The following is a 22,543-nucleotide window of genomic DNA, read 5'->3' as shown; positions in this document are numbered from 1 at the left end:
GAGAGAGATTGGCTAGAAGATCAGGGCTGCTGGTCTGGTTGAGAATCTCCTCTCCTCTGTACCAGGACAATATCACCTCTCTCCCGTTCTTCACAGTGCACACCAAGGAACAGCTCACTTTTTCAAATGGACTGTCCACTGAGTGACTGATGTGAGGAGCAGACACTGAGGCTGGGATAGCAGAATGATTTAGCAGTGACTCAATGACAAACAGAGATTTAAACTGTGTTTACAGTAAAACTAAGATGTCATAAATGAGACCTAAACATATATGAAGAAGTGGGCTATTTCTTTTTCAAACTCTAAATACAAAGGTATTTCTTGATCTTCATTGAAAACAACTCTGGGTAACAGACTAAATGAGAGAATGGAAAAAAGGGAAGTAAAAAAAGAAGCCAGACACGCACCATAGACAGTTAGATTTGTAATCTTAGATGAACTCTGTGTATTGATGATAAGTATTTTATAAAGTCCAGAGTCGCTGATGGTGAGGTTTCTGATGGTGAGAGATCCAGTCTGAGTATCCAGCTTCAGTCTGTCTTTGAACTTCCTACTGTAGTCCGTTGTAATCACACCAGCATTCAGCAGCGCTATGTTATCAAATGAATCTGAACGACTCAATGGGAAAGACCATGCCATAATAGTGCCACTAGGTAGGTTATTAAGTCCAGTCGGTAAAGTTACTTTCATTCCCTCTTTTCCCGACACATTTACAGCATCAATCAGATCTGAAAAGAAGAAAGAAAACATTGGCTAAGGGCAGTAGCTACATCAATACAAGACATTAACATGACTAAATCCTGTAGGCGATCCTGGATCCAAGCCAAGCACATGATAGACTAGGATTAAATAATTTATACTTTTACAGTCCGCAGTGACATACTTACTTTTTTGTTTGTATTGTCTTTGTATTATGTATTTAAAAAATGTGTTCCATTGAGTTGTAGTTATGGCTCCTAGGTGTAGCCTAGTTCACACTTCTAACTCTTTAACACTAAATAACACATTTTTTTACCTTTATTTAACCAGTAGAGAACACATTTTCTCTTTTACAAAAACGACATGACCAAAAAGCAAATTTATAACAGCATTTCCTTCTGCACTTTTTATTAATAGCCTATTCACATGATTTACACAACAGTTATGTAACATGATAGTAGCCTACTTTTGTAATTGACTCAGTTTGGCAAGATAGACTTACCACTTTCGAGCAAGAGTAATATCCAGAGAACGGAGTTTATCATTTTCCATTTCAATAGGGTACTCAGATAAAGTGTAATTCAAAGATACATTGTCTGTCTGTTTGTGGGCGGGTATATTTTGTGGAACGGGGTGGGTTTAATTTGTGGAACGGGGTGGGTATATTCTGTGGAACGGGGTGGGTTTAATTTGTGGAACGGGGTGGGTTTATTTTGTGGAACGTTCAAACAACGCATATAAAGTCGTATCGCGGTAAAATTAGATACCCTGTAGGGGGTGAGCTATATATGTAATTACGTTTTTCACTCACCACGTTTATTTCGGGAAAATGTCTCTCTTCATTCTGGTAGGCTCCACCATTTCTCATTCCTTGGTTTAGTTATTATTTATGGTGTTCCGGCATTCGCCGGTGAACTCTGTTGCGTCTCAATTAGGCTATCGCTATGGTTGAAATGTAACTAATGACCGCCAGCCCCAGTATTTTATTAGCTAGGTGTCTTTTACTCAATTGTTACCTATGATACTGTATAAACCAGCCTACTCGTACTACAGAAACGTACATTGCATTTTGCCAAGTTCTCTCTGTTTTAATCCTGTTTCCCAAATATAGCAGATAACTTGTGTCTGTGTCGATGTTGTTGAGTTCAACTTGACTAGTTAAATAAAGATTAAATAAATGAGAACATTTAAAATATGCACTTTGACCTATTTCAGGCAACCTCAAGATGCTTGACTCACTACAGCTGCTTTTGAGGAACTTTCCAGTCGTTTGTGCTTAACATTCCGACATTACATTCCGACTTTTGAATGTCTGTTTATTGGATATATATATTAGTGTCTAATAAAAATGAACAATGTATGTAAAGCATCCCATTTGTTTTAAGGTTACAGTGTGTGTGTGTGTGTGTGTGTGTGTGGTGTAGTCCCTCAATGTCACTAGGTGTCAGCACAGTTTCAATAATATCACACCAGGTTCACAATATGTTTTCATGTGTAACAAATCAATTTGTATTTGTCAGATGCGCCAAATACTACATGTGTGTGTAGACCTTTCAGTGAAATGCTGACTTACAAGCCCTTAACCAACAATTTAGTTAAGAAAAATATGTGTTAAGTAAAAATAAGAAATTAAAGTAACAAATAATTAAAAGAGTAGCAGTAAAATAACAATAGCGAGGCTATATACATGTGCAACAGTCAATGTGCGGGGAACCGGTTAGTCAAGGTAATTAAGGTGTTCCTTTCAAGTCCAGTGGTGTAAATGACTTAACAAAAATGTATTTAAAGTTCTCCACTACTTTAAATACAATATACTACATGTATTTTTATATATATATACACATACATTCAGATGGGTCATGTACATTCAATTACATGTTTACATTGCTAGAGGGAAATGCTTCTCAACTACTGGCCTTGGGACTCCACTACATTCCTAAAGAAAATGTACTTTTTACTCCATACACTTTCCATGATGTAAAAACACTTGAAAGTACTACTTAAATCAGTTTTTTTTGTATCTGTACTTTTACTATTTCTATTTCTTTACAACTTTTAATTTGACTTCATTTCTAAAGAAAATAATGTATTTTTTACTCCATACAGTTTCCCTGACACCCAAAAGTATGCTTCGTTTGTAAATTATGTCTGAGTGTTGGAGTGTTCCCATGGCTATTTATTCAATAAAAAAACACGAGAATCGTGCTGTCTAGTTTGCTTAATATAAGGAAGGTCAAATAATTTATACTTTTACCACTGATACTTAAGTGTATTTTAGCAATGGCATTTACTTAGTATTTTACTGGGTGACTTTCACTTGAGTCATTTTCTATTAGTATATCTTTACTTTTACTCAAGTATGATAATTGGGTACTTTTTCAACCACTGTTCAAGATATTTAGCACCCAAGACCCAACATTCACTTAGTGGCTTGAAGTAGGAGTGCTCGGTCAAGGCAACAAAAGCAAGTTGGCATGCTCTTGCAAGGATTTTAACTCACAACTTTGGGAATTCACCACCTTAACCACTGCTACAACTATTTCTAAGCTATCTTAACATGTGGGTTTCTTTAGGGGGACCAATATTAGGAACACCTTTAAATGGTCTACAAAGCATGCCCCCAGGCAAAAGTAGGCTTTTGCAGAAAAGGGTTGTATGTTATCACAACTATATTATAAGGACATTCTATACAAGGTGTCACTTCTTTCATGCTATTTGATGGGAACTAGCCCCTGTCCCCCTACACACCTCAAATTGGCTATTTCAGGCCCACAAAGGCAACAAGAAAAATGTTGCTCTATTAATTGCTCCCATGGGATTTGAACTCTCAAAAAGTAATTTAAGGATCAACCACCATAACCACTACGCTCCCGGTCAGACAGAGTTAACACAGAGCATTTGGATGTATTGAGACTCCTTCCCTTTTTTACATGCTATTACCTTACAGCCTTATTGTAAAATCGATTACATTTTAATTTTCCCTCAATCTACATACAATACCCTATAATGACAAAGCGAAAATCGGGTTTATACATTTTAGTAAATTCATTACATATAAAAAAACTGAAATACCTTATTTATTAACCTTATTAAAATACCCTTTGCGTTGAGACTCAAATAGAGCTCAGGTGGATCCTGTTTGGATTGATCATCCTAGAGCTGTTTCTACAACTTGATTGGAGTACAGCTGTGGTAAATTAAATTGATTTGACATGATTTGGAAAGGCACACACCTGTCTATATAAGGTTCCACAATTGACAGTGCATGCCAGAGCAAAAACCAAGCCAAATCAAATTGTATTTGTCACGTGCCGAATACAACAGCTGTGGGCCTTACCTTGAAGTGCTTAATTACAAGCCCATAGCCAACAATGCAGGTCAAGAATTAGAATTAAGAAAACATTTCCTAAGTAACCTAAAGTTTAAAAAAATAATAACATTCATAAGTAACACAAGACAATTACATAACAATAATGAGGCTATACACATGGGGTATGCAGTTGCCACACCAGGTGGTTATACAACCTCTCAGGATGCTCTCAATGGTGCAGCTGTAGAGCTTTTTGAGGATCTGGGGACCCATGCTAAATATTGTCAGTCTCCTAAGGGGAAAGGTTTTGTCGTGCCCTCTTCACAACTGTGTTGGTGTGTTTCAACCATGATAGTTTGTTGGTGATGTGGACACCAAGGAACTTGAAACTCTCCACTTCAGCCCTGTCAATGTTAATGGGGGCCTGTTCGGCCCTCCTTTTCCTATAGTCCACGATCACATTAAGTGAGAGGTTGTTGTCATCGGGCTAGGTAGTCCTGAGGCATGGTTCCAGGGCTCAGGTCCTCTGGGAGGGGAGTGAGAGGGAGAGAGAGAATTAGAGGGTGCATGAAAAGGAGAAATACTCCAGAAAAACAGATTGACCCTAACCCTCTGACACAAACCACTGCAGCATAAATACCGGAGGCTGAGATACGAGGGGTAGGGAGACACTGTGGCCCCGTCCAATGATACCCCCAGACAGGGTCTATGATGTAGTAGACCCTACCAGAAAACATTTAGTTGCATTTAAGCTTTAAGTCTTACATATACACAAAAACAAACCATTTCTCAATTTTAGTGAAAGTTGGCACTTAGCTAAACACAACTTTCCTGTCAGAGACATTCATAACTTCACGATCTGACAGTGTGGGGTAGAGAAATTCCAACTAACGGGTGAAAAATGAACCTGTTTTTTTCTGTGTATATGCAGAACTGTATACAAATACACTAATAATGCATCCAGTCTCTGGTTCTCGGTGATACTTTCCATTCTGCTCTATTGTGACCTTTGACCCCTTGCAAAGGGCCTTACATTTCCACATTCTGGATGACATCATGCTGAACTTTGTTGGCATTTCATTGTTTGATCTAGCATTTGACTATTTTTTCCCCCAGCACTTGTCCCATGTTGGCTGACCTACCATGCAGTTAAATGGAAAGGTGCTACTTGATGTAGACATGACATGATTTGGGATGTGGGGAAATGTCAATCAATGACAATTGAAATTGCTAATTTATTCTGCACATCGCTATATTTGTTCGACAGGCAAGAAATTGGCCTTGCTGAAATCTCCCCCTCCCCCTTCTCATTTCCTTAATTTTGTGGCTAGAGTCAAATACTTTCCGTGGAACACATCAGAGTGAAATACTTTCTAAAGAACACACTTCTGGCAGGAGGAGCTTTTCAGCACCGGCTCTCCCCCTAATTCTCCTCCACTCGAAGCATCCCAAGTAGTTTCCTGACTGTGCATGCAAGCTGCCTTCACTTTCCTGGCAGTACACAATGACGGTGAGGACCATAGTAGGCTATAACTAAACAGTCCAATGCAAAAGTATCACTCTTGACAAACAAAATCAACAATCTGCCGCGACATTCAGTACATCATTTTTCCAGATTCTAAAGCTTTAGGTATACAAAATCCCATGTATGGGCATCAATCAGGCTACATATTTTAAACGCACAACATTGAAATTCACCAACTGAGCGGCTAGATGTTCTTCATCATTCGGCAATCAGACATTGACATAGTGGTATGGTTGCCTACGTATAGCATCATGCCAACGTGAAACATGTAGGACCAATGCTGTCATTGGTCTGGCCCCTCACCGGAGACCAATCCGGCATGGCTAAACCTATCAGGGGCCCAAGCCCCCTCCGGCGTAGCTCTCAGGGTTATTGAGACACACAAGCCTCTAAACCACACCAAGGTCACAGCTTTGAGAGAGGAGTGATTGAATCCAGTCCTGTCTGAACAGAAGGTAAGATTCTGACATCAGCGTACAAAACAGACCCCTCTGGTGAACAGACTCCTCCGGTGCCAGATACCAGTGTATCCCCAACCTGTAAAGCCAGCACATAAAGAAATAGAAACAGAAGCCTGTAATTCAATAAGGTCCAAAAATTTGCAACCTGTGCTTGTTCTTGTCTATTCTGCATTTTCACATTGGCTGGTATGTTATACAAGCCAACAAGTGACCACTTTCATCCTAAATGTGTGTGTGTGTGTGTTCAGATACAGAAGTTGCATAGAAAACCAAGTAGCATAAAATGCATGCACATATACTGCTCTCCCAAGCAAAAAGGCATTAATTGCTCATTTGGTCGAAAATTAGTTAATGTCATTTGTGTTACATTAAATGCATGCTTAATCATGTGGACAAGTATCCTGCCTCTATTGTATTGTGTTTTGGAGAAAATGAGGGTCGTATTAGCAGTAACTGCAAAAAGTTACTGTGAAACCAAGATAAATGGCAGTAACTTAACTTACTGCCTTTTAGCTTGGTTTCAAATTGCCCTTGGCTGCAGTTAACTGTGTTTTAATATCATTTTATTCTGATAGTGTCATACAGGTTCGATTGCATCACTAACTGACAGCTACACACACACATAGCTAATCTAGGGATACAACACCATGGCACAGCATTCCCGGGGGGAAATGATGGTTGAACTTGCTCTGAAACGCCGACATCCAGACCCTGGTAAGAACTAGCTAGCCAAGTAGATCTGACATCAAAATGAATTAGCTAGCTAGCAAGCTAAGCTAGCTAGCGAGCATAGACAAACAATGCTACCTGCTCTCATAAGAGATCTGCAATTGATACTAACGTCAATCTATTAGCCATACAATGAATTATATTCTGAAATTTCATCTGATGGTTTCTTTGAATCAGTACACCATACACACGATTTCTAGCCAGTGACAGCCACCTGGCTAAAACTGACGCGCCCCTACCAAAACGTCAAAACCTACCTCGCTAGCATTAGCATGAAGCAATAGATTTGTGCTACATGTTCCTATAAGTGACAATCAGCAGTTTATACTAGCTTCAATCTATTATACCTAGAATTCATATAATCCCTATAGTTGTATTCTGACATTCCATGGGTTATTGGAATCCGTAACGTTACACCACACACATGATCTCTAGCCAGCTGACGGTCAGTTGGACGTGCACCCCATACTGAATTGTCAAAAGCCACGCACACTCGTTTTCCGGATGAGCGCACACACAGCATTGCTAGCTCATTAATAATATATCTACTCACATGTTCAGGGTTTCTGGTTTTCTTTTATATTCCAGTATTGCGTGACTGTCCTGGTCAGGAAAGTTAAAATCCCAAATTGTATCCATCCCCTTTGTTGGTGGCATACAGTGGGGCAAAAAAGTATTTAGTCAGCCACCAATTGTGCAAGTTCTCCTACTTAAAAATATGAGAGAGGCCTGTAATTTTCATCATAGGTACACTTCAACTATGGCAGACAAAATGAGGAAATAAAATCCAGAAAATCACATTGTAGGATTTTTAATTAATTAATTTGCAAATTATGGTGGAAAATAAGTATTTGGTCAATAACAAAAGTTTATCTCAATACTTTGTTATATACCCTTTAATGGCAATGACAGAGGTCAAACGTTTTCTGTAAGTCTTCACAAGGTTTTCACACACTGTTGCTGGTATTTTGGCCCATTCCTCCATGCAGATGTCCTCTAGAGCAGTGATGTTTTGGGGCTGTTGCTGGGCAACACGGACTTTCAACTCCCTCCAAAGATTTTCTATGGGGTTGAAATCTGGAGACTGGCTAGGCCACTCCAGGACCTTGAAATGCTTCTTACGAAGCCACTCCTTCGTTGCCCGGGCGGTGTGTTTGGGATCATTGTTATGCTGAAAGACTCAGCCACGTTTCATCTTCAATGCCCTTGCTCATATGACATTCTCCCAATCTTCTTCTGGATCATCCAAATGCTCTCTAGCAAACTTCAGACGGGCCTGGACATGTACTGGCTTAAGCAGGGGGACACGTCTGGCACTGCAGGATTTGAGTCCCTGGCGGCATAGTGTGTTACTGATGGTAGGCTTTGTTACTTTGGTAACAACTCTCTGCAGGTCATTCACTAGGTCCCCCCGTGTGGTTCTGGGATTTTTGCTCACCGTTCTTGTGATCATTTTGACCCCACGGGGTGAGATCTTGCGTGGAGCCCCAGATCGAGGGAGATTATCAGTGGTCTTGTATGTCTTCCATTTCCTAATAATTGCTCCCACAGTTGATTTCTTCAAACCAAGCTGCTTACCTATTGCAGATTCAGTCTTCCCAGCCTGGTGCAGGTCTACAATTTTGTTTCAGGTGTCCTTTGACAGCTCTTTGGTCTTGGCCATAGTGGAGTTTGGAGTGTGACTGTTTAAGGTTGTGGACAGGTGTATTTTATACTGATAACAAGTTCAAACAGGTGCCATTAATACAGGTAACGAGCGGAGGACAGAGGAGCCTCTTAAAGAAGAGGTTACAGGTCTGTGAGAGACAGAAATCTTGCTTGTTTGTAGGTGACCAAATACTTATTTTCCACCATAATTTGCAAATAAATTCATTAATAATCCTACAATGTGATTTTCTGGATTTTTTTTTCTCATTTTGTCTGTCATAGTTGAAGTGTACCTATGATGACAATTACAGGCCTCATCTTTTTAAGTGGGAGAACTTGCACAATTGGTGGCTGACTAAATACTTTTTTGCCCCACTGTATGTAATTAGTACAACAAGCTTTGACATGCCAAACGTGTGCTCAATGTGTCTGCTTCAGTGCCATCATTACATGAATGCGGAAAATACTGTTTTGAATGATTTCCACCAATCCCTGTGGCCTAGATGATTAGTATCTATGCGGATCAAATTTGCCATGTGAGTGTGTATTAGGACAGTACAACCACGTCAATACTAGGTTGCATTCCTGTCAATGTTCATCCATGCAATTTTTTGGTATTTGTAAATGAAAATGAATATGTAAGAGCCTTTTTGGGAGCAGGTATGAAATTAATAGATGAATTGAGTTACAGTGAAAATGATTATGATAATGGTTGCACAAGATAAAATCAACATTGATTATATCCTATATTATAGAATAACTGAAAAGGATTATGATCATACGTTTGCACACCAGAAAATGTCAGTATTAATTATTATCATCCATGACAGATTAGAATCATTAGGATGCATGTCCCTGATTATTTGCTCTATTTATTTCAGTTGAGTTTAAGGGCCACATTCCAACAAAGATTCCTGATCTACCCCCTTTAACTGAAGTCACAGTGTCAACACTATTTGAAGAAATAGAGAACCAGTGGGTGGTCTCTGACTCCTTAGACATCAGTCTATCGGAAGAGAAATCAATTGGCAATGAAGATGATGATGATGAAGATTATCATCCACCTTCAGAGTTGGATGTTCCAGCACAAGTGGCAGCTGAGTCCGTGGACACAACTCCAGAACACCTATCAAACACGAAATCCATGATTCCACCAATGGGTAAGCCATGTGGTCCCAAATGCAAGAGGGAATGTACTCAGAATATTTCAGAGGTTAGACGAAAGGAAATATGGGAAAAGTATTGGGAGATGAAGTATAAGGAGAAGAGGACATGGATTTTAAACATGATGGCACAGCAGTCTAAGAAAAATGTCACTGTTGGTGCTGACAGTCGACGCAGCAGGTCGTTTCTGTACCATCTTCCAAACCAGATCGGTTCTGCACAACAGGTGTGCAAAGTGCTTTTCCTGACAACATTGGGCTACCACCCCAAAAATGACAGGTTGATTGTCACAATGATGGGCAAGTCAATCACCACCAAACTGATTCCACCAAAGGATCAGAGGGGAAAGAAAGTTTCAGCGAGCAAATTGAACATGAATCCAATCCTGCAACACATTGCGTCCTTCCATCCCCAAATCAGCCACTACAGCCAAGAGCATGCCCCACATCGCCTCTACCTCCCTAGTGACATCAATATTCGGTTCATGCATAATGACTACAAGGAGAAGAACAAAGATGCGATAGGTTTCATAACCGCAGCTGGCAAAGCGGTAAAGGGAAGGAACATCAGCTTTGTGAAGCTTGGAGAGTAGGAGTGCGTGCTCTGTTTGGTGCAGGGTCATCATCTGAAGATGGAGCACAGGGAGAATGAGGCCATGGAAACCCAAGCCTGCCAAGACAACAGCCATGCAGCACCTGAATTCACCATCACCAACCCCGACTGCATGCAATGTAGAAATATGAGGAACATAAGAAGTCTGCAGGGCAGAGCAGAATCCATTACCAGGCTGATGCACAGAAAGATTGGCCTGAGGACTGGTCTGTGAGGAGCGTTGATATGCAAAAAAATCATCATGCTCCCTCGCATGCCAGGTGTGAAAACAGCATTGTTCACAAGAAGAAACATTACTTATCACGAGACATTCGCCACCATTGGAAAGAAGTCTCAAAAGAAGAAGAAAACAATCTCAGTGGTATGGCATGAAGGAACAGCTGGTCGGAAGTCAGAGGAGATTACTTCATCTTACGTAACAGCACTGGAGAGTGAGAGATGTCAAGCATGCAGTGTATTGGGTGGATAACCGTACTTCTTTAAAACAAAAACTGGTACCTCCTAACATCACTGGTGAGTGTTGTCAATGCTGACTCAGACTTTGATGGAGGACATCACCCTCAAAAGTTATTCGAGCCAGGACACACCTTCATGAGTGCAGACAGTTTCCATCATGGCATGGAACAGGAAATGAAAGCTCGACCTGGAGGTGTGTCACGTATAAACAAGGTGGGTGGAATCAGGCGCAGAGAGCAGGTATAGTGAGTCGATAGTTTATTCTCCGAAAACCAAACACGGTCAACCCAAAAACACAGGGTGAAATAATCCAACACAGGATTAAATATATCGGAGCAAATAACACACCACGTACTAACGAAAATACATGAACCCAAAACAATCCCGCACAAAACAAGGGCGGGACAACCTACTACATATAGGGACGTCAATTAAACTAAAATACACACAGGTGAAACTAATAAGACAAAACCAACAGACAAACGAAAAAGGGATCGATGGTGGCTAGTAGGACGGTGACGACGACCGCCGAGCACCGCCCGAACAGGCAGGAGAGCCAACTTCGGCGGAAGTCGTGACAGTACCCCCCCCCTGACGCGCGGCCCCCGCAGCGCGCCGCCACCGTCCTCGAGGACGACCCGGAGGACGAGGTGCTGGGCGATCCGGGTGGAGGCGGTGGAAATCTCTCAGGAGAGAAGGGTCCAAAATGTCCCTCACCGGAACCCAGCATCTCTCCTCCGGACCGTACCCCTCCCAGTCCACGAGGTACTGTAGGCCCCCCACCCGGCGTCTCGAATCCAGAATGCCCCGAACTGTGTACGCCGGGGACCCCTCGATGTCCAGGGGGGGCGGAGGGACCTCAGGCACCTCACCTTCTTGCAGGGGACCAGCCACCACCGGCCTGAGGAGAGACACATGAAACGAGGGGTTAATACGGTAATACCTTGGAAGTTGTAACCTGTAACACACCTCGTTTATTCTCCTCAGGACTTTGAACGGCCCCACACACTGCGGCCCCAGCTTCCGACAGGGCAGGCGGAGGGACAGGTTCCGGGTCGAGAGCCAGACCCTGTCCCCCGGTGCAAACACGGGGGCCTCACTGCGGTGCCGGTCAGCGCTCCTCTTCTGCCGTTCACCCGCTACCCGTAGTGAGTCCTGAACGGCTTTCCATGTGTCCTTGGAGCGCTGTACCCATTCCTCCACCGCAGGAGCCTCGGTCTGGCTCTGATGCCATGGGGCAGGACCGGCTGGTAACCTAACACACACTCAAAAGGAGACAAGTTAGTTGAGGAGTGGCGTAGGGAGTTCTGAGCTAGTTCCGCCCAGGGAACATACCTTGCCCACTCACCAGGCCGGTCCCGGCAATAGGACCGCAGAAACCTGCCCACCTCTTGGTTTACGCGCTCCACCTGCCCATTACTCTCGGGGTGAAAACCTGAGGTTAAGCTGACCGAGACCCCCAGTCTCTCCATAAACGCCCTCCATACTCTGGACGTGAATTGGGGACCCCGATCAGAAACGATGTCCTTCAGGCACCCCATAGTGCCGGAAGACATGGGTAAACAAGGCCTCAGCAGTCTGCAGGGCCGTAGGGAGACCGGGCAACGGGATGAGACGACAGGACTTAGAAAACCGATCCACAACGACCAGGATCGTAGTACTTCCCTGGGACGGGGGAAGGTCGGTAAGAAAGTCCACCGATAAGTGTGTCCACGGCCGTTGTGGAACGGGGAGGGGTTGTAATTTCCCTCTAGGTAGGTGCCGAGGAGCCTTGCTCTGAGCACACACTGAGCAGGAGGAGACATAAAATCTCACGTCTTTAGCTAGCGTGGGCCACCAGTATCTCACTCTCAAACTCCGCACTGTCCTCTCGATGCCAGGATGACCCGAGGAGGGGAGAGTATGAGCCCACCGAATCAGCTTGTCCCGGACCCCCCTCGGTACGTACTGAGTTCCCACTGGACAGTTGGGGGGGGCCGGCTCTGACCGTGAGGCCTCCTCTATCTCCGCGTCCACCTCCCATACCACCGGTGCCACGAGACATGACGGTGAAATGATGGGAGTTGGCTCAACGGGCCGCTCCTCGGTATCATAGAGGCGGGACAGCGCGTCGGCCTTGGTGTTTTGGGAGCCTGGCCGGTATGAGAGGGTAAACCGGAACCTGGTAAAAAAACATGGCCCATCTAGCCTGACGTGGATTTAGTCTCTTCGCTGCCCGGATATACTCGAGATTACGATGGTCAGTCCAGATGAGAAAGGGGTGTTTAGCCCCCTCAAGCCAATGTCTCCACACCTTCAGAGCCTTGACTACAGCTAACAACTCCCGGTCCCCCACATCATAGTTTCGCTCCGCTGAGCTGAGCTTGCTCGAAAAGAAAGCACAAGGGCGAAGCTTGGGTGGCACGCCCGAGCGTTGGGACAGCACGGCTCCGACCCCAGCCTCGGACGCATCCACCTCCACTATGAACGCTAAAGAGGGGTCCGGATGCGCCAACACGGGCGCATTGGTGAACAGCTCCTTCAAACGAGTGAATGCTCTGCCCGCCTCTGCTGACCAGCGCAAGCGCACCGGTCCTCCCTTCAGCAGCGAGGTGATGGGAGCAGCCACCTGACCAAAACCCCGGATAAACCTCCGGTAGTAATTGGCAAACCCTAAAAACCGCTGCACCTCTTTCACCGTGGTCGGAGTCGGCCAATTACGCACGGCTGTAACGCGGTCATCCTCCATCACCACCCCAGAGGTGGAAATACGATATCCCAGGAAGGAAACGGACTGTTTGAAAAACTCACATTTCTCCGCCTTGCAATACAGGTCATGCTCCAGCAGTCGCCAAAGTACCTTACGCACCAGAGACACATGCGCCGCGCGTGTGGCAGAATAGAACAAGATGTCATCGATGTACACTACCACTCCCTGCCCGAGCAGGTCTCTGAGAATTTCGTCTACGAAGGATTGGAAGACGGCTGGAGCATTCTTCAACCCGTATGGCATGACGCGGTACTCACCAGATGTAGTACTAAAAATGCAGTTTTCCACTCATCTCCTCCCCGGATACGCACCAGATTATACGCGCTCCTCAGGTCCAGTTTTGTGAAGAAGCGCGCCCCGTGAAATGATTCCACCGCCGTAGCGATGAGAGGTAGTGGGTAACTAAACCCCACTGTGATGGAATTTAGACCTCTATAATCAATGCACGGACGCAGACCTCCATCCTTCTTCTTCACAAAAAAGAAGCTTGAGGAGACGGGTGATGCGGAGGGCCGAATGTACCCCTGTCTCAGCGATTCAGCAACGTATGTTTCCATCGCTACCGTCTCCTCCTGGGACAATGGATACACGTGACTCCTAGGAAGTGCAGCGTTCTCCAGAAGGTTTATCACGCAGTCCTCTCGACGATGAGGTGGTAATTGGGTCGCCTTCCTTTTACTGAAGGCGATAGCCAAATCGGCATATTCAGAGGGAATGCGCACGGTGGAAACTTGGTCTGGACTCTCCACCGTAGTCGCACCAACGGCAACTCCTCTACACCTGCCTGAACACTCCTCTGACCACCCCTTAAGAGCCCCCTGTCGCCAGGAAATCACCGGGTTGTGTTGAGCTAACCAGGGAACCCCCAACACCACTGGAAACGCAGGTGAGTCTATAAGGAACAGACTAATCTGCTCCTTATGATCCCCCTGCGTTACCATGTCCAGTGGCACCGTAGCCTCCCTAATCACTCCTGACCCTAATGGTCGGCTATCTAAGGAGTGCACGGGGAAAGGTTGGTCTACCGACACCAGGGGAATCCCTAGCCTTAACGCAAGCCCACGATCCATGAAATTCCCAGCTGCGCCTGAATCGACTAGCGCCTTATGCTGTAGAGAGGGGAAAAACCCAGGGAAAGAAGTCAAAACATACACATGACCGACAGGAGGCTCTGGGTGAGTCTGGTGCTTACTCACCTGGGGTGATCGAGCAGTGCTCCGCCTGCCCTCCCGACTCCCAGACGAGTTCCTCCAGCACCGGTCTGACGTGTGCCCTCGTCGACCACAACTGGTACAGGAGGACACTCCTCCTCCGGTCTCCCTCGAAGCTGCCCCCCCTAATTCCATAGGGATAGGGGCAGGAGGGCTGGGAAGTGGAAACGACAGGGCCTGATCCGAACGCCCGCGGGCAGCCAGCAGATTGTCGAGACGGATAGCCAAGTCAATGAGCTCATCCAGTGTGCAGGTGGTGTCCCGACATGCCAGCTCCCTGCGGACGTCCTCCCTGAGACTGCATCTGAAATGATCGACCAAGGCCCTGTCGTTCCATCCTGCTCCTGCGGCCAAGGTCCTGAACTCCAGAGCAAAGTCCTGTGCGCTCCTCGTCTCCTGCCGCAGGTGGAACAGCCGTTCACCCGCCGCCCGACCCTCTGGTGGATGGTCAAAAACAGCTCGGAATCGGCGGGTGAACTCTGGGTAATTATCCCTCGCCGAGTCCGGACCATTCCATACTGCGTTGGCCCACTCGAGGGCTCGCCCAGTCAAGCAGGAGACGAGGGCGCTCACGCTCTCCTCTCCAGAGGGAGCAGGACGCACGGTAGCCAGGTATAGTTCCAGTTGAAGGAGGAAACCCTGGCACCCAGCCGCCGTTCCGTCATACTCCCGTGGGAGTGTCAACCGTAGAGCCCCGGAGCCAGATGTGGTCGCAGGAACAGGAGGTGCTGGAGTAGGGGGTGCTAGTGATGATGTGGGAAGACCACTCCTCTCCCATCGATCCATCCTCTCCATCATTTGGTCCATTGCAGAACCAATCCGATGAAGCACGCTGGTGTGGTGGAGGACTCTCTCCTCCATCGATGGGAGAGGAGACGCGGCTGCTCCTGCTGATTCCATTAGGGGTGCGGGATTCTGTCACGTATAAACAAGGTGGGTGGAATCAGGCGCAGAGAGCAGGTATAGTGAGTCGATAGTTTATTCTCCGAAAACCAAACACGGTCAACCCAAAAACACAGGGTGAAATAATCCAACACAGGATTAAATATATCGGAGCAAATAACACACCACGTACTAACGAAAATACATGAACCCAAAACAATCCCGCACAAAACAAGGGCGGGACAACCTACTACATATAGGGACGTCAATTAAACTAAAATACACACAGGTGAAACTAATAAGACAAAACCAACAGACAAACGAAAAAGGGATCGATGGTGGCTAGTAGGACGGTGACGACGACCGCCGAGCACCGCCCGAACAGGCAGGAGAGCCAACTTCGGCGGAAGTCGTGACAAGGTGTGCTGTACGACTTCAGGGACTTCCTCCATGCTGTCACCACTTCCAATGCAAGCAAGATGGAGGTGGTCGAAATGAAAAAGGAAAACATCCTGGCATGGAAAGCTGGCAATTCCATCGTCAAGCTGAAGAAGGCAGCAGCACCAAAGCTGGCAGAGATGGCTGAGATCCAGTTGAGGTGTGGATCCAGGAGCCTCTTCTACAAAGTCTCCCATGAAGAAAAGGACTTCACAGAGCTTGACTTTATCATGAAGAAAGTCACTCTAGAGACACCCTCGACACTATGTACACAGGATAGAGGGATAGAAGAGTCCAAGACGATGGACATAATCACCAAGCTGTGTCCTCTGATGCCTGCAAATCAAAAGGCAGTTCTGGAATGACTTGGCTGTGAACAGCATTGCTGAGGATGAGGAGTGATATGGAAGAGCACTGAAGAAGTTTTACTTAAAAATGAAATGTATCTATTCAGCAATTTATCAATTGTAGATAAATGTCATTTGGGTCCTCTTGTGAATATGAACATGTAAATATGTTTAAAATGTATTCTTAAAGCTGTTATTTATTCATTCAAAAGTGTCATTTGAAAAAATATAAATAAAATGTTTTTATTAGCAATCTCATGGTCATTTTTTTAAATAATTTGTAATTGCCCTACATCATACTTCGATCATGTTCCATCATATATTACAAGACAGGTAATCATTTCATGTAATTCAAACAATTTCAGTGCTTCTTTTCACATTTACTCTTATAACAAGACATGGGCTACTTGTCAAACACAGTGTGTGACTAATGCAGAACCTGCATCTCTATGTAAATGCAACTGGTATCTTAGTGGAAGACACACAAAGGATGCAGTTTCAACTCTGTTACACTGTCAGTAATTACACAGCTCTTGTATTAACCTATTTAATCCCATCAGTCACAATAGTGACCGTAAAAAAACGTCTCTGGTTATAAGGCTCTAAAAATGTTACTGAATGATGTATCAATGCATTTCTAGCAAATATTGAAACAATAAAGTGTCTCAATGAAATATGTGCAGTGTCACATGTTTAGGTTAAATTGTCACATGACCAGAGATGTTTACTTCCTGGTTGCACCATGAGAAGAGGATGGCTGCATCAAAGCTCCCAAACAAAAGGTTAGTAAAGTAAGTTAACAAAGATAGGACAAAGATTTTTGGTACACATCATCTTTAAGGTGTCTAGAATTGATATATGCATTTGCAATTACTCAACTTTGTTCAGTGTGGTCATAGAATGAGTAAACATGTTGACGGCAACAATAGTGACCGGAGGGATAACACAGTGCATCCAGGTGTACACATACTTATACACAGGTCTTGTTCTACCTAACTTTCTACTCTGTTCTTTCTTATAGTTTCACTTTGAGTTAAGTTCTGGATATGTTGGATCTAGGTGACCGCCCAGACAAAGCATGCAACATTGCAGTTATCCCTCAAAATGAGAAAGATGCTGTCCTCAGTGATTGTGATAGCGATGGGTCAGATATGGACTATGAGGGGGAGACAGGCCATTTGCCAGCCAATCTGTTGAATGCATATGCTGAACCTATGCCATCAGATCATGACAGGAACAACGTTACCAGTAATGATGACCTACCCCTCCTCCCCCATCCACTACCCTCCCTCCCCCACCGTTGATAATGAAGAGCCAACAGCCTCTACTCGCCAGAGGGTCCAGTCAGAAGAGCCAAGGGAAAAGTTGCAGGTGGTCAAAAATAAGGATTGAGTGTTCAAACGATCGAAGAGGCCTGCCACCGCTGTGATTCCAAAACACATAGTATACAGCCCAAATGCTGCAGAATGTGTCAAACAAAGCTGCCCCAACCCAATGTATGTTTTCCTACTAATGTATCCACCCACCTTAAGAGAGATCACCATTGAAATGTCTCTACTCCACCCAGACCAAGGACAAGCAACTGTATCTGAGTATGGATGAACTCCTTACATTCTATGGGATCCTTGTACCATCTGGGTACAGCTCTGTTCCAAGAAGACACATGTACTGGTCACGTGACAGTGATGTACACAATGAAAGCATTTCAGATGCAATGAAGAGAAATCGCTTTGATGAAATAATGGCCTCAGTTCATGTGGTTGACAACACAAAGATCACTGACGACTCATTTTTTTAAGGTTAGGCCCATCTTCTCTGAGCTCAATCAGTCATACAAAGTCATGCCATTTCAGGAATGGCTGTCAGTGGATGAGAGCATGATCCGATACTATGGCCGACATGGATGTAAGCAATCCATTAGAGGTAAACCAATCCGTTTTGGTTGCAAGCTATGGAGCCTTGCCTCATCCAGTGGTTACATGTATCACATGGAGCCATATGGTGGATCCCACACTCTCCTCCCTGAGACTGGGTGGGGTCAGGGACCCAGTGTCGTTCTCGGTCTTGCAGAGCAATCTCAGGTGCCTCAAGGTTGCAAGTTTCTTCATGACAACATATTCACTTCGCTTGCACTCCTCGATGAAATGACAAAAAGAGGATATAGGCGCTCTGGAACGATGAGGCAAAATCGTCTGTTTGATGTCCCATTCAAGCCACAGAAGGACTTCATGAAGTTACTCTGGGAACCTCTGAGGTTCTGACCCAAGGAGACAAGTTGCTGGTCCTCCATATTTGTCACAGTGGCAACAAACATGGAGGAGAAATACAGTGAGAACTCTGTCAAGAGATGGAACAAGGAGCGACGTGCCTTTGACAAAGTCCCACAACCAAAATGCATCAACCGATACAATGAGCACATTGGTGGTGTTGAACTTCACGACCTACAGGTTTCAAGATACCATATTTCCATCAGGTCTAAGAAGTGGTGGTGGCTCATCTTTGCATGGTCTCTCAACAGTGCACTCGTAAACAGCCATTTCTTTTACAGAGACGTTATGTGAGGGACCATCGACCTTCTCACGGATAGTGGCACAGTCTCTTATGCATAAGTTTGGCACGAAACCACTGAGCCACGGAAGGAGATCTCTACTGCTGCTACTGTTGAAGATTAGGCGAGATATGACAAAGCTTCGCACTGTACAATCATCACAATGCACTGGTTCCACAGATGTTGTCATTGTGACAAATGCACTACCTATGCATGTGAGAAATGCAAAGTGTCACTGCACAATGGGTGCTTCAAGATATACCATGGACAGTAGAAAAGGAGATGAGAGTGAATGAAAAAGCCAATAAAAGAAAAATAGAAAAGTCAATGAAGGGTGAGGAGAAGCAGTACAACGGACTCTAGGAAGACAAGAAAAGTCGACGAAAAAGACAATCAAAATGACTGAAATGTTTTTGGAAAAAAAAGGTCAATTGAAGTATGACAGTAGGTCTGACTGATTGTAGTTCAAAATTGTGATGCACAAACTAATTGTGCACTTGGTTCTGAAGCCTACCTCTATCATATATATATTATTTTGTTCTGTGTAAGCCTCTACTTGAATGCATATTCCACAGGCTACCTCTATCCTAAATGTTACCTGTATGTGAATGTTGCACTAAAATGTCACAATGACAATGTTACAATGAATATTGCAAGTTCAAATGTTACAATATTAATGTTTCAATACATGTTGCACTAAAGTAACAATGTATGTTACAATAAAGTAACAATGTTGAAATACGTTGATGGTTGTTTTTTTTTGTCTTTGCTCTCAGTATTCGTATCGGTGTTGCATAAGGGTTTTTGATATGTAAAATAGTCACACTAGAATGTGATGGGGCATTCTAGTAGCAATGCTGGGGACTGGCAGTGACAGAGTTTTACATGTGTTAATAACTGGGCTGGGTTATAAAGAATTTATGACAGCATAGGAGAAATATGTTAATTCAGTATATACACGTCACATTATCCTTGTGACCGACTATAAAACACACCTTTTCACCTACTTTTCCATGAAAATGTAAACAAATTATGATCGATTATTTCAAAAGGTTACTAATGACACATGATTTGGATATTTTCATGTATGGGAAGAATGTGGGATTACATGGGTTAACAGCATAAATGAGAAGTATAGTAAACTAACAAATGAAAATGGCAGATACTGCTCTTTGCTTTGGTATTACCCTGCAATTTATAACATATCATGCCAAGGAAAAAGTCAGTAACAGCCGTTTAAGGGTCAAAGGTCATGTCAGAGGTCAGGGTCAACATGAATAAAAAAAATGTACTCATAGTAAGGCAACAGATCAGTACATCTTCAATGAATACCCTAGAATTAATTTGGCTGGACAATTTTAAAAAAACTTTGAAGACTTTCTCAGTTCCACTCTATGAGCAGTTACTGCCTTTTTGCTTGGGGGGGCAGTATATACACAGTACATACACACATCCATACACAAAGACCTTACCGATCTCTGAAAGTTCACATCAACATAATGTTGGCCTTCTTCTCTTTGCTTGCAGGCTGCATTGAAATAAAGGGAAAGGGCATAATATTACATGATTACCTACAGTGTATGTTCTGTGTTTGTTGCCTTCAGGGTGCTCTGTATGATGTCAACTGTAACACAGATTGTACTTACCTCCACATTTTCTTATTGCCCAGTAAGTACCAACACTTATTATCCCAACTGCTAACAATGTGACCAGTGCGATTGGGACAGTATTGCAACCAGACTCTGTCAGGAGTAAAATGGAGGATGGGGGTTAGGGAACAGTTCAGTCACTCATTTGGCATTGCCTGTCATATCATTTTCATTAACTTCTTCTCATCTACCATATTTTTTTATCAACTGTATGTTGTATGTGGCCTTGCCCTGTATTCACCTGAAGCCTATATTCTTCCCGTCTAAATGAAATTCAGCTGGTCAAACCCATGCCATGTGCTTTTGTCAATACTGATGAATGACATTGATGAAGGTATTATAAGGTTGGCTACAAGGATAATAGGAAAATAAATACAGAAATCAGCTGGCTGTAATACAGAAGTTAAAAAATATGATAATACGCATGTTGAGGAATTTGTAAAAACAATACTATATGCAGTGTTGACATACCTTTGATGGTGGAGCGTGAGGACAATTGAGGGCAGAGCGTTTCAATGTTGAGCGGAGTTGGTTTTGAGTCAGCAGGGTTGGAAGCCTCACAGCTGTAGGTGTCAACATTTATTTTGTTTAACTCCAGAGGGAGAGAGAGATTGGCTAGAAGATCAGGGCTGCTGGTCTGGTTGAGAATCTCCTCTCCTCTGTACCAGGACAAGATCACCTCTCTCCCGTTCTTCACAGTGCACACCAATGAACAGCTCATGCTTTCAAATGGACTGTCCACTGAGGGACTGATGTGAGGAGCAGACACTGAGGCTGGGATAGCAGAATGATTTAGCAGTGACTCAATGACAAACAGAGATTTAAACTAATGTGTTTACAGTAAAAACTAAGATGTCATAAATGAGACCTAAACATATATGAAGAAGTGGGCTATTTCTTTTTCAAACTCTAAATACAAAAGGTATTTTTTTTAATCTTCATTGAAAACAACTGGGTAACAGACTAAATGGGAGAATCGAAAAAAGTGAAGTAAAACAAGAAGCCAGACACGCACCATAGACAGTTAGATTTGTAATCTTAGATGAACTCTGTGTATTGATGATAAGTATTTTATAAAGTCCAGAGTCGCTGATGGTGAGGTTTCTGATGGTGAGAGATCCAGTCTGAGTATCCAGCTTCAGTCTGTCTTTGAACCTCCTACTGTAGTCAGTTGTAATCACACCTGCATTCAGCAGAGCTAGTTTATCAAATGAATCTGAGCGAATCAATGGGAAAGACCATGCTATAATAGTGCCACTAGGTAGGTCAGTAAGTCCAGTCGGTAAAGTTACTTTCATTCCCTCTTTTCCCGACACATTTACAGCATCAATCAGATCTGAAAAGAAGAAAGAAAACATTGGCTAAGGGCAGTAGCTACATCAATACAAGACATTAACAGGATTAAATCCTGTAGGCGATCCTGGATCCAAGCCAAGCACATGATAGACTAGGATTAATTTATTTATACTTTTACAGTACGCAGTGACCTACTTACTTTTTTGTTTGTATTGTCTTTGCATTATTTATAAAAAATGTGTTCCATTGAGTCGTAGTTATAGCTACTAGGTGTAGCCTAGTTCACACTTCTAACTCTTTAACACTAAATAACACTATTTTTACCTTTATTTAGCTAGTAAGTCATTGAGAACATATTTTCTCTTTAACAATAAATACATGACCAAAAAGCAAAATTATAACAGCATTTCTTTCTGCACTTTCGTAATAATAGCCTATTCACATAATTTACACAAGAGTTATGTAACGTGATAGTAGCCTACTTTTGTAATTAACTCACAGTTTGGCAAGACAGACTTACCACTTTCGAGCAAGAGTAATATCCAGAGAACAGAGTTTATCATTTTCCATTTCAATAGGGTACTCAGATTAAGTGTAATTCAAAGATACATTGTCTGTCTGCTTGTGGGCGGGTATATTTTGTGGAACGGGGTGGGTTTAATTTGTGGAACTGTAGTCCGTTGTAATCACACCAGCATTCAGCAGCGCTATGTTATCAAATGAATCTGAACGACTCAATGGGAAAGACCATGCCATAATAGTGCCACTAGGTAGGTCATTAAGTCCAGTCGGTAAAATTACTTTCATTCCCTCTATTCCC

At 43.7% G+C, this 22,543-nt stretch overlaps 1 protein-coding gene across 1 annotated transcript; it reads right to left on the bottom strand.

Moving 5' to 3' along the window:
- Positions 1–4: 4 nt before the first annotated feature.
- On the bottom strand, positions 5–22,284 carry LOC139403182 (T-lymphocyte surface antigen Ly-9-like; the record flags this gene model as incomplete). The annotated part of the gene is made up of 6 exons (XM_071146887.1): positions 22,244–22,284; positions 21,443–21,763; positions 20,899–21,201; positions 1,202–1,279; positions 408–728; positions 5–171 (listed from the first exon to the last, which is right to left on the bottom strand). Coding segments are annotated over exons 2-6 (1,152 nt in total), but the record flags the coding sequence as incomplete, so codon positions are not given.
- Positions 22,285–22,543: the final 259 nt, after the last annotated feature.

Source organism: Oncorhynchus clarkii, unplaced genomic scaffold, assembly GCF_045791955.1.
Source record: "Oncorhynchus clarkii lewisi isolate Uvic-CL-2024 unplaced genomic scaffold, UVic_Ocla_1.0 unplaced_contig_4866_pilon_pilon, whole genome shotgun sequence".
Classification (NCBI taxonomy): Eukaryota; Metazoa; Chordata; class Actinopteri; order Salmoniformes; family Salmonidae; genus Oncorhynchus; species Oncorhynchus clarkii.
This window is presented reverse-complemented; position numbering and strand designations above follow the sequence as displayed.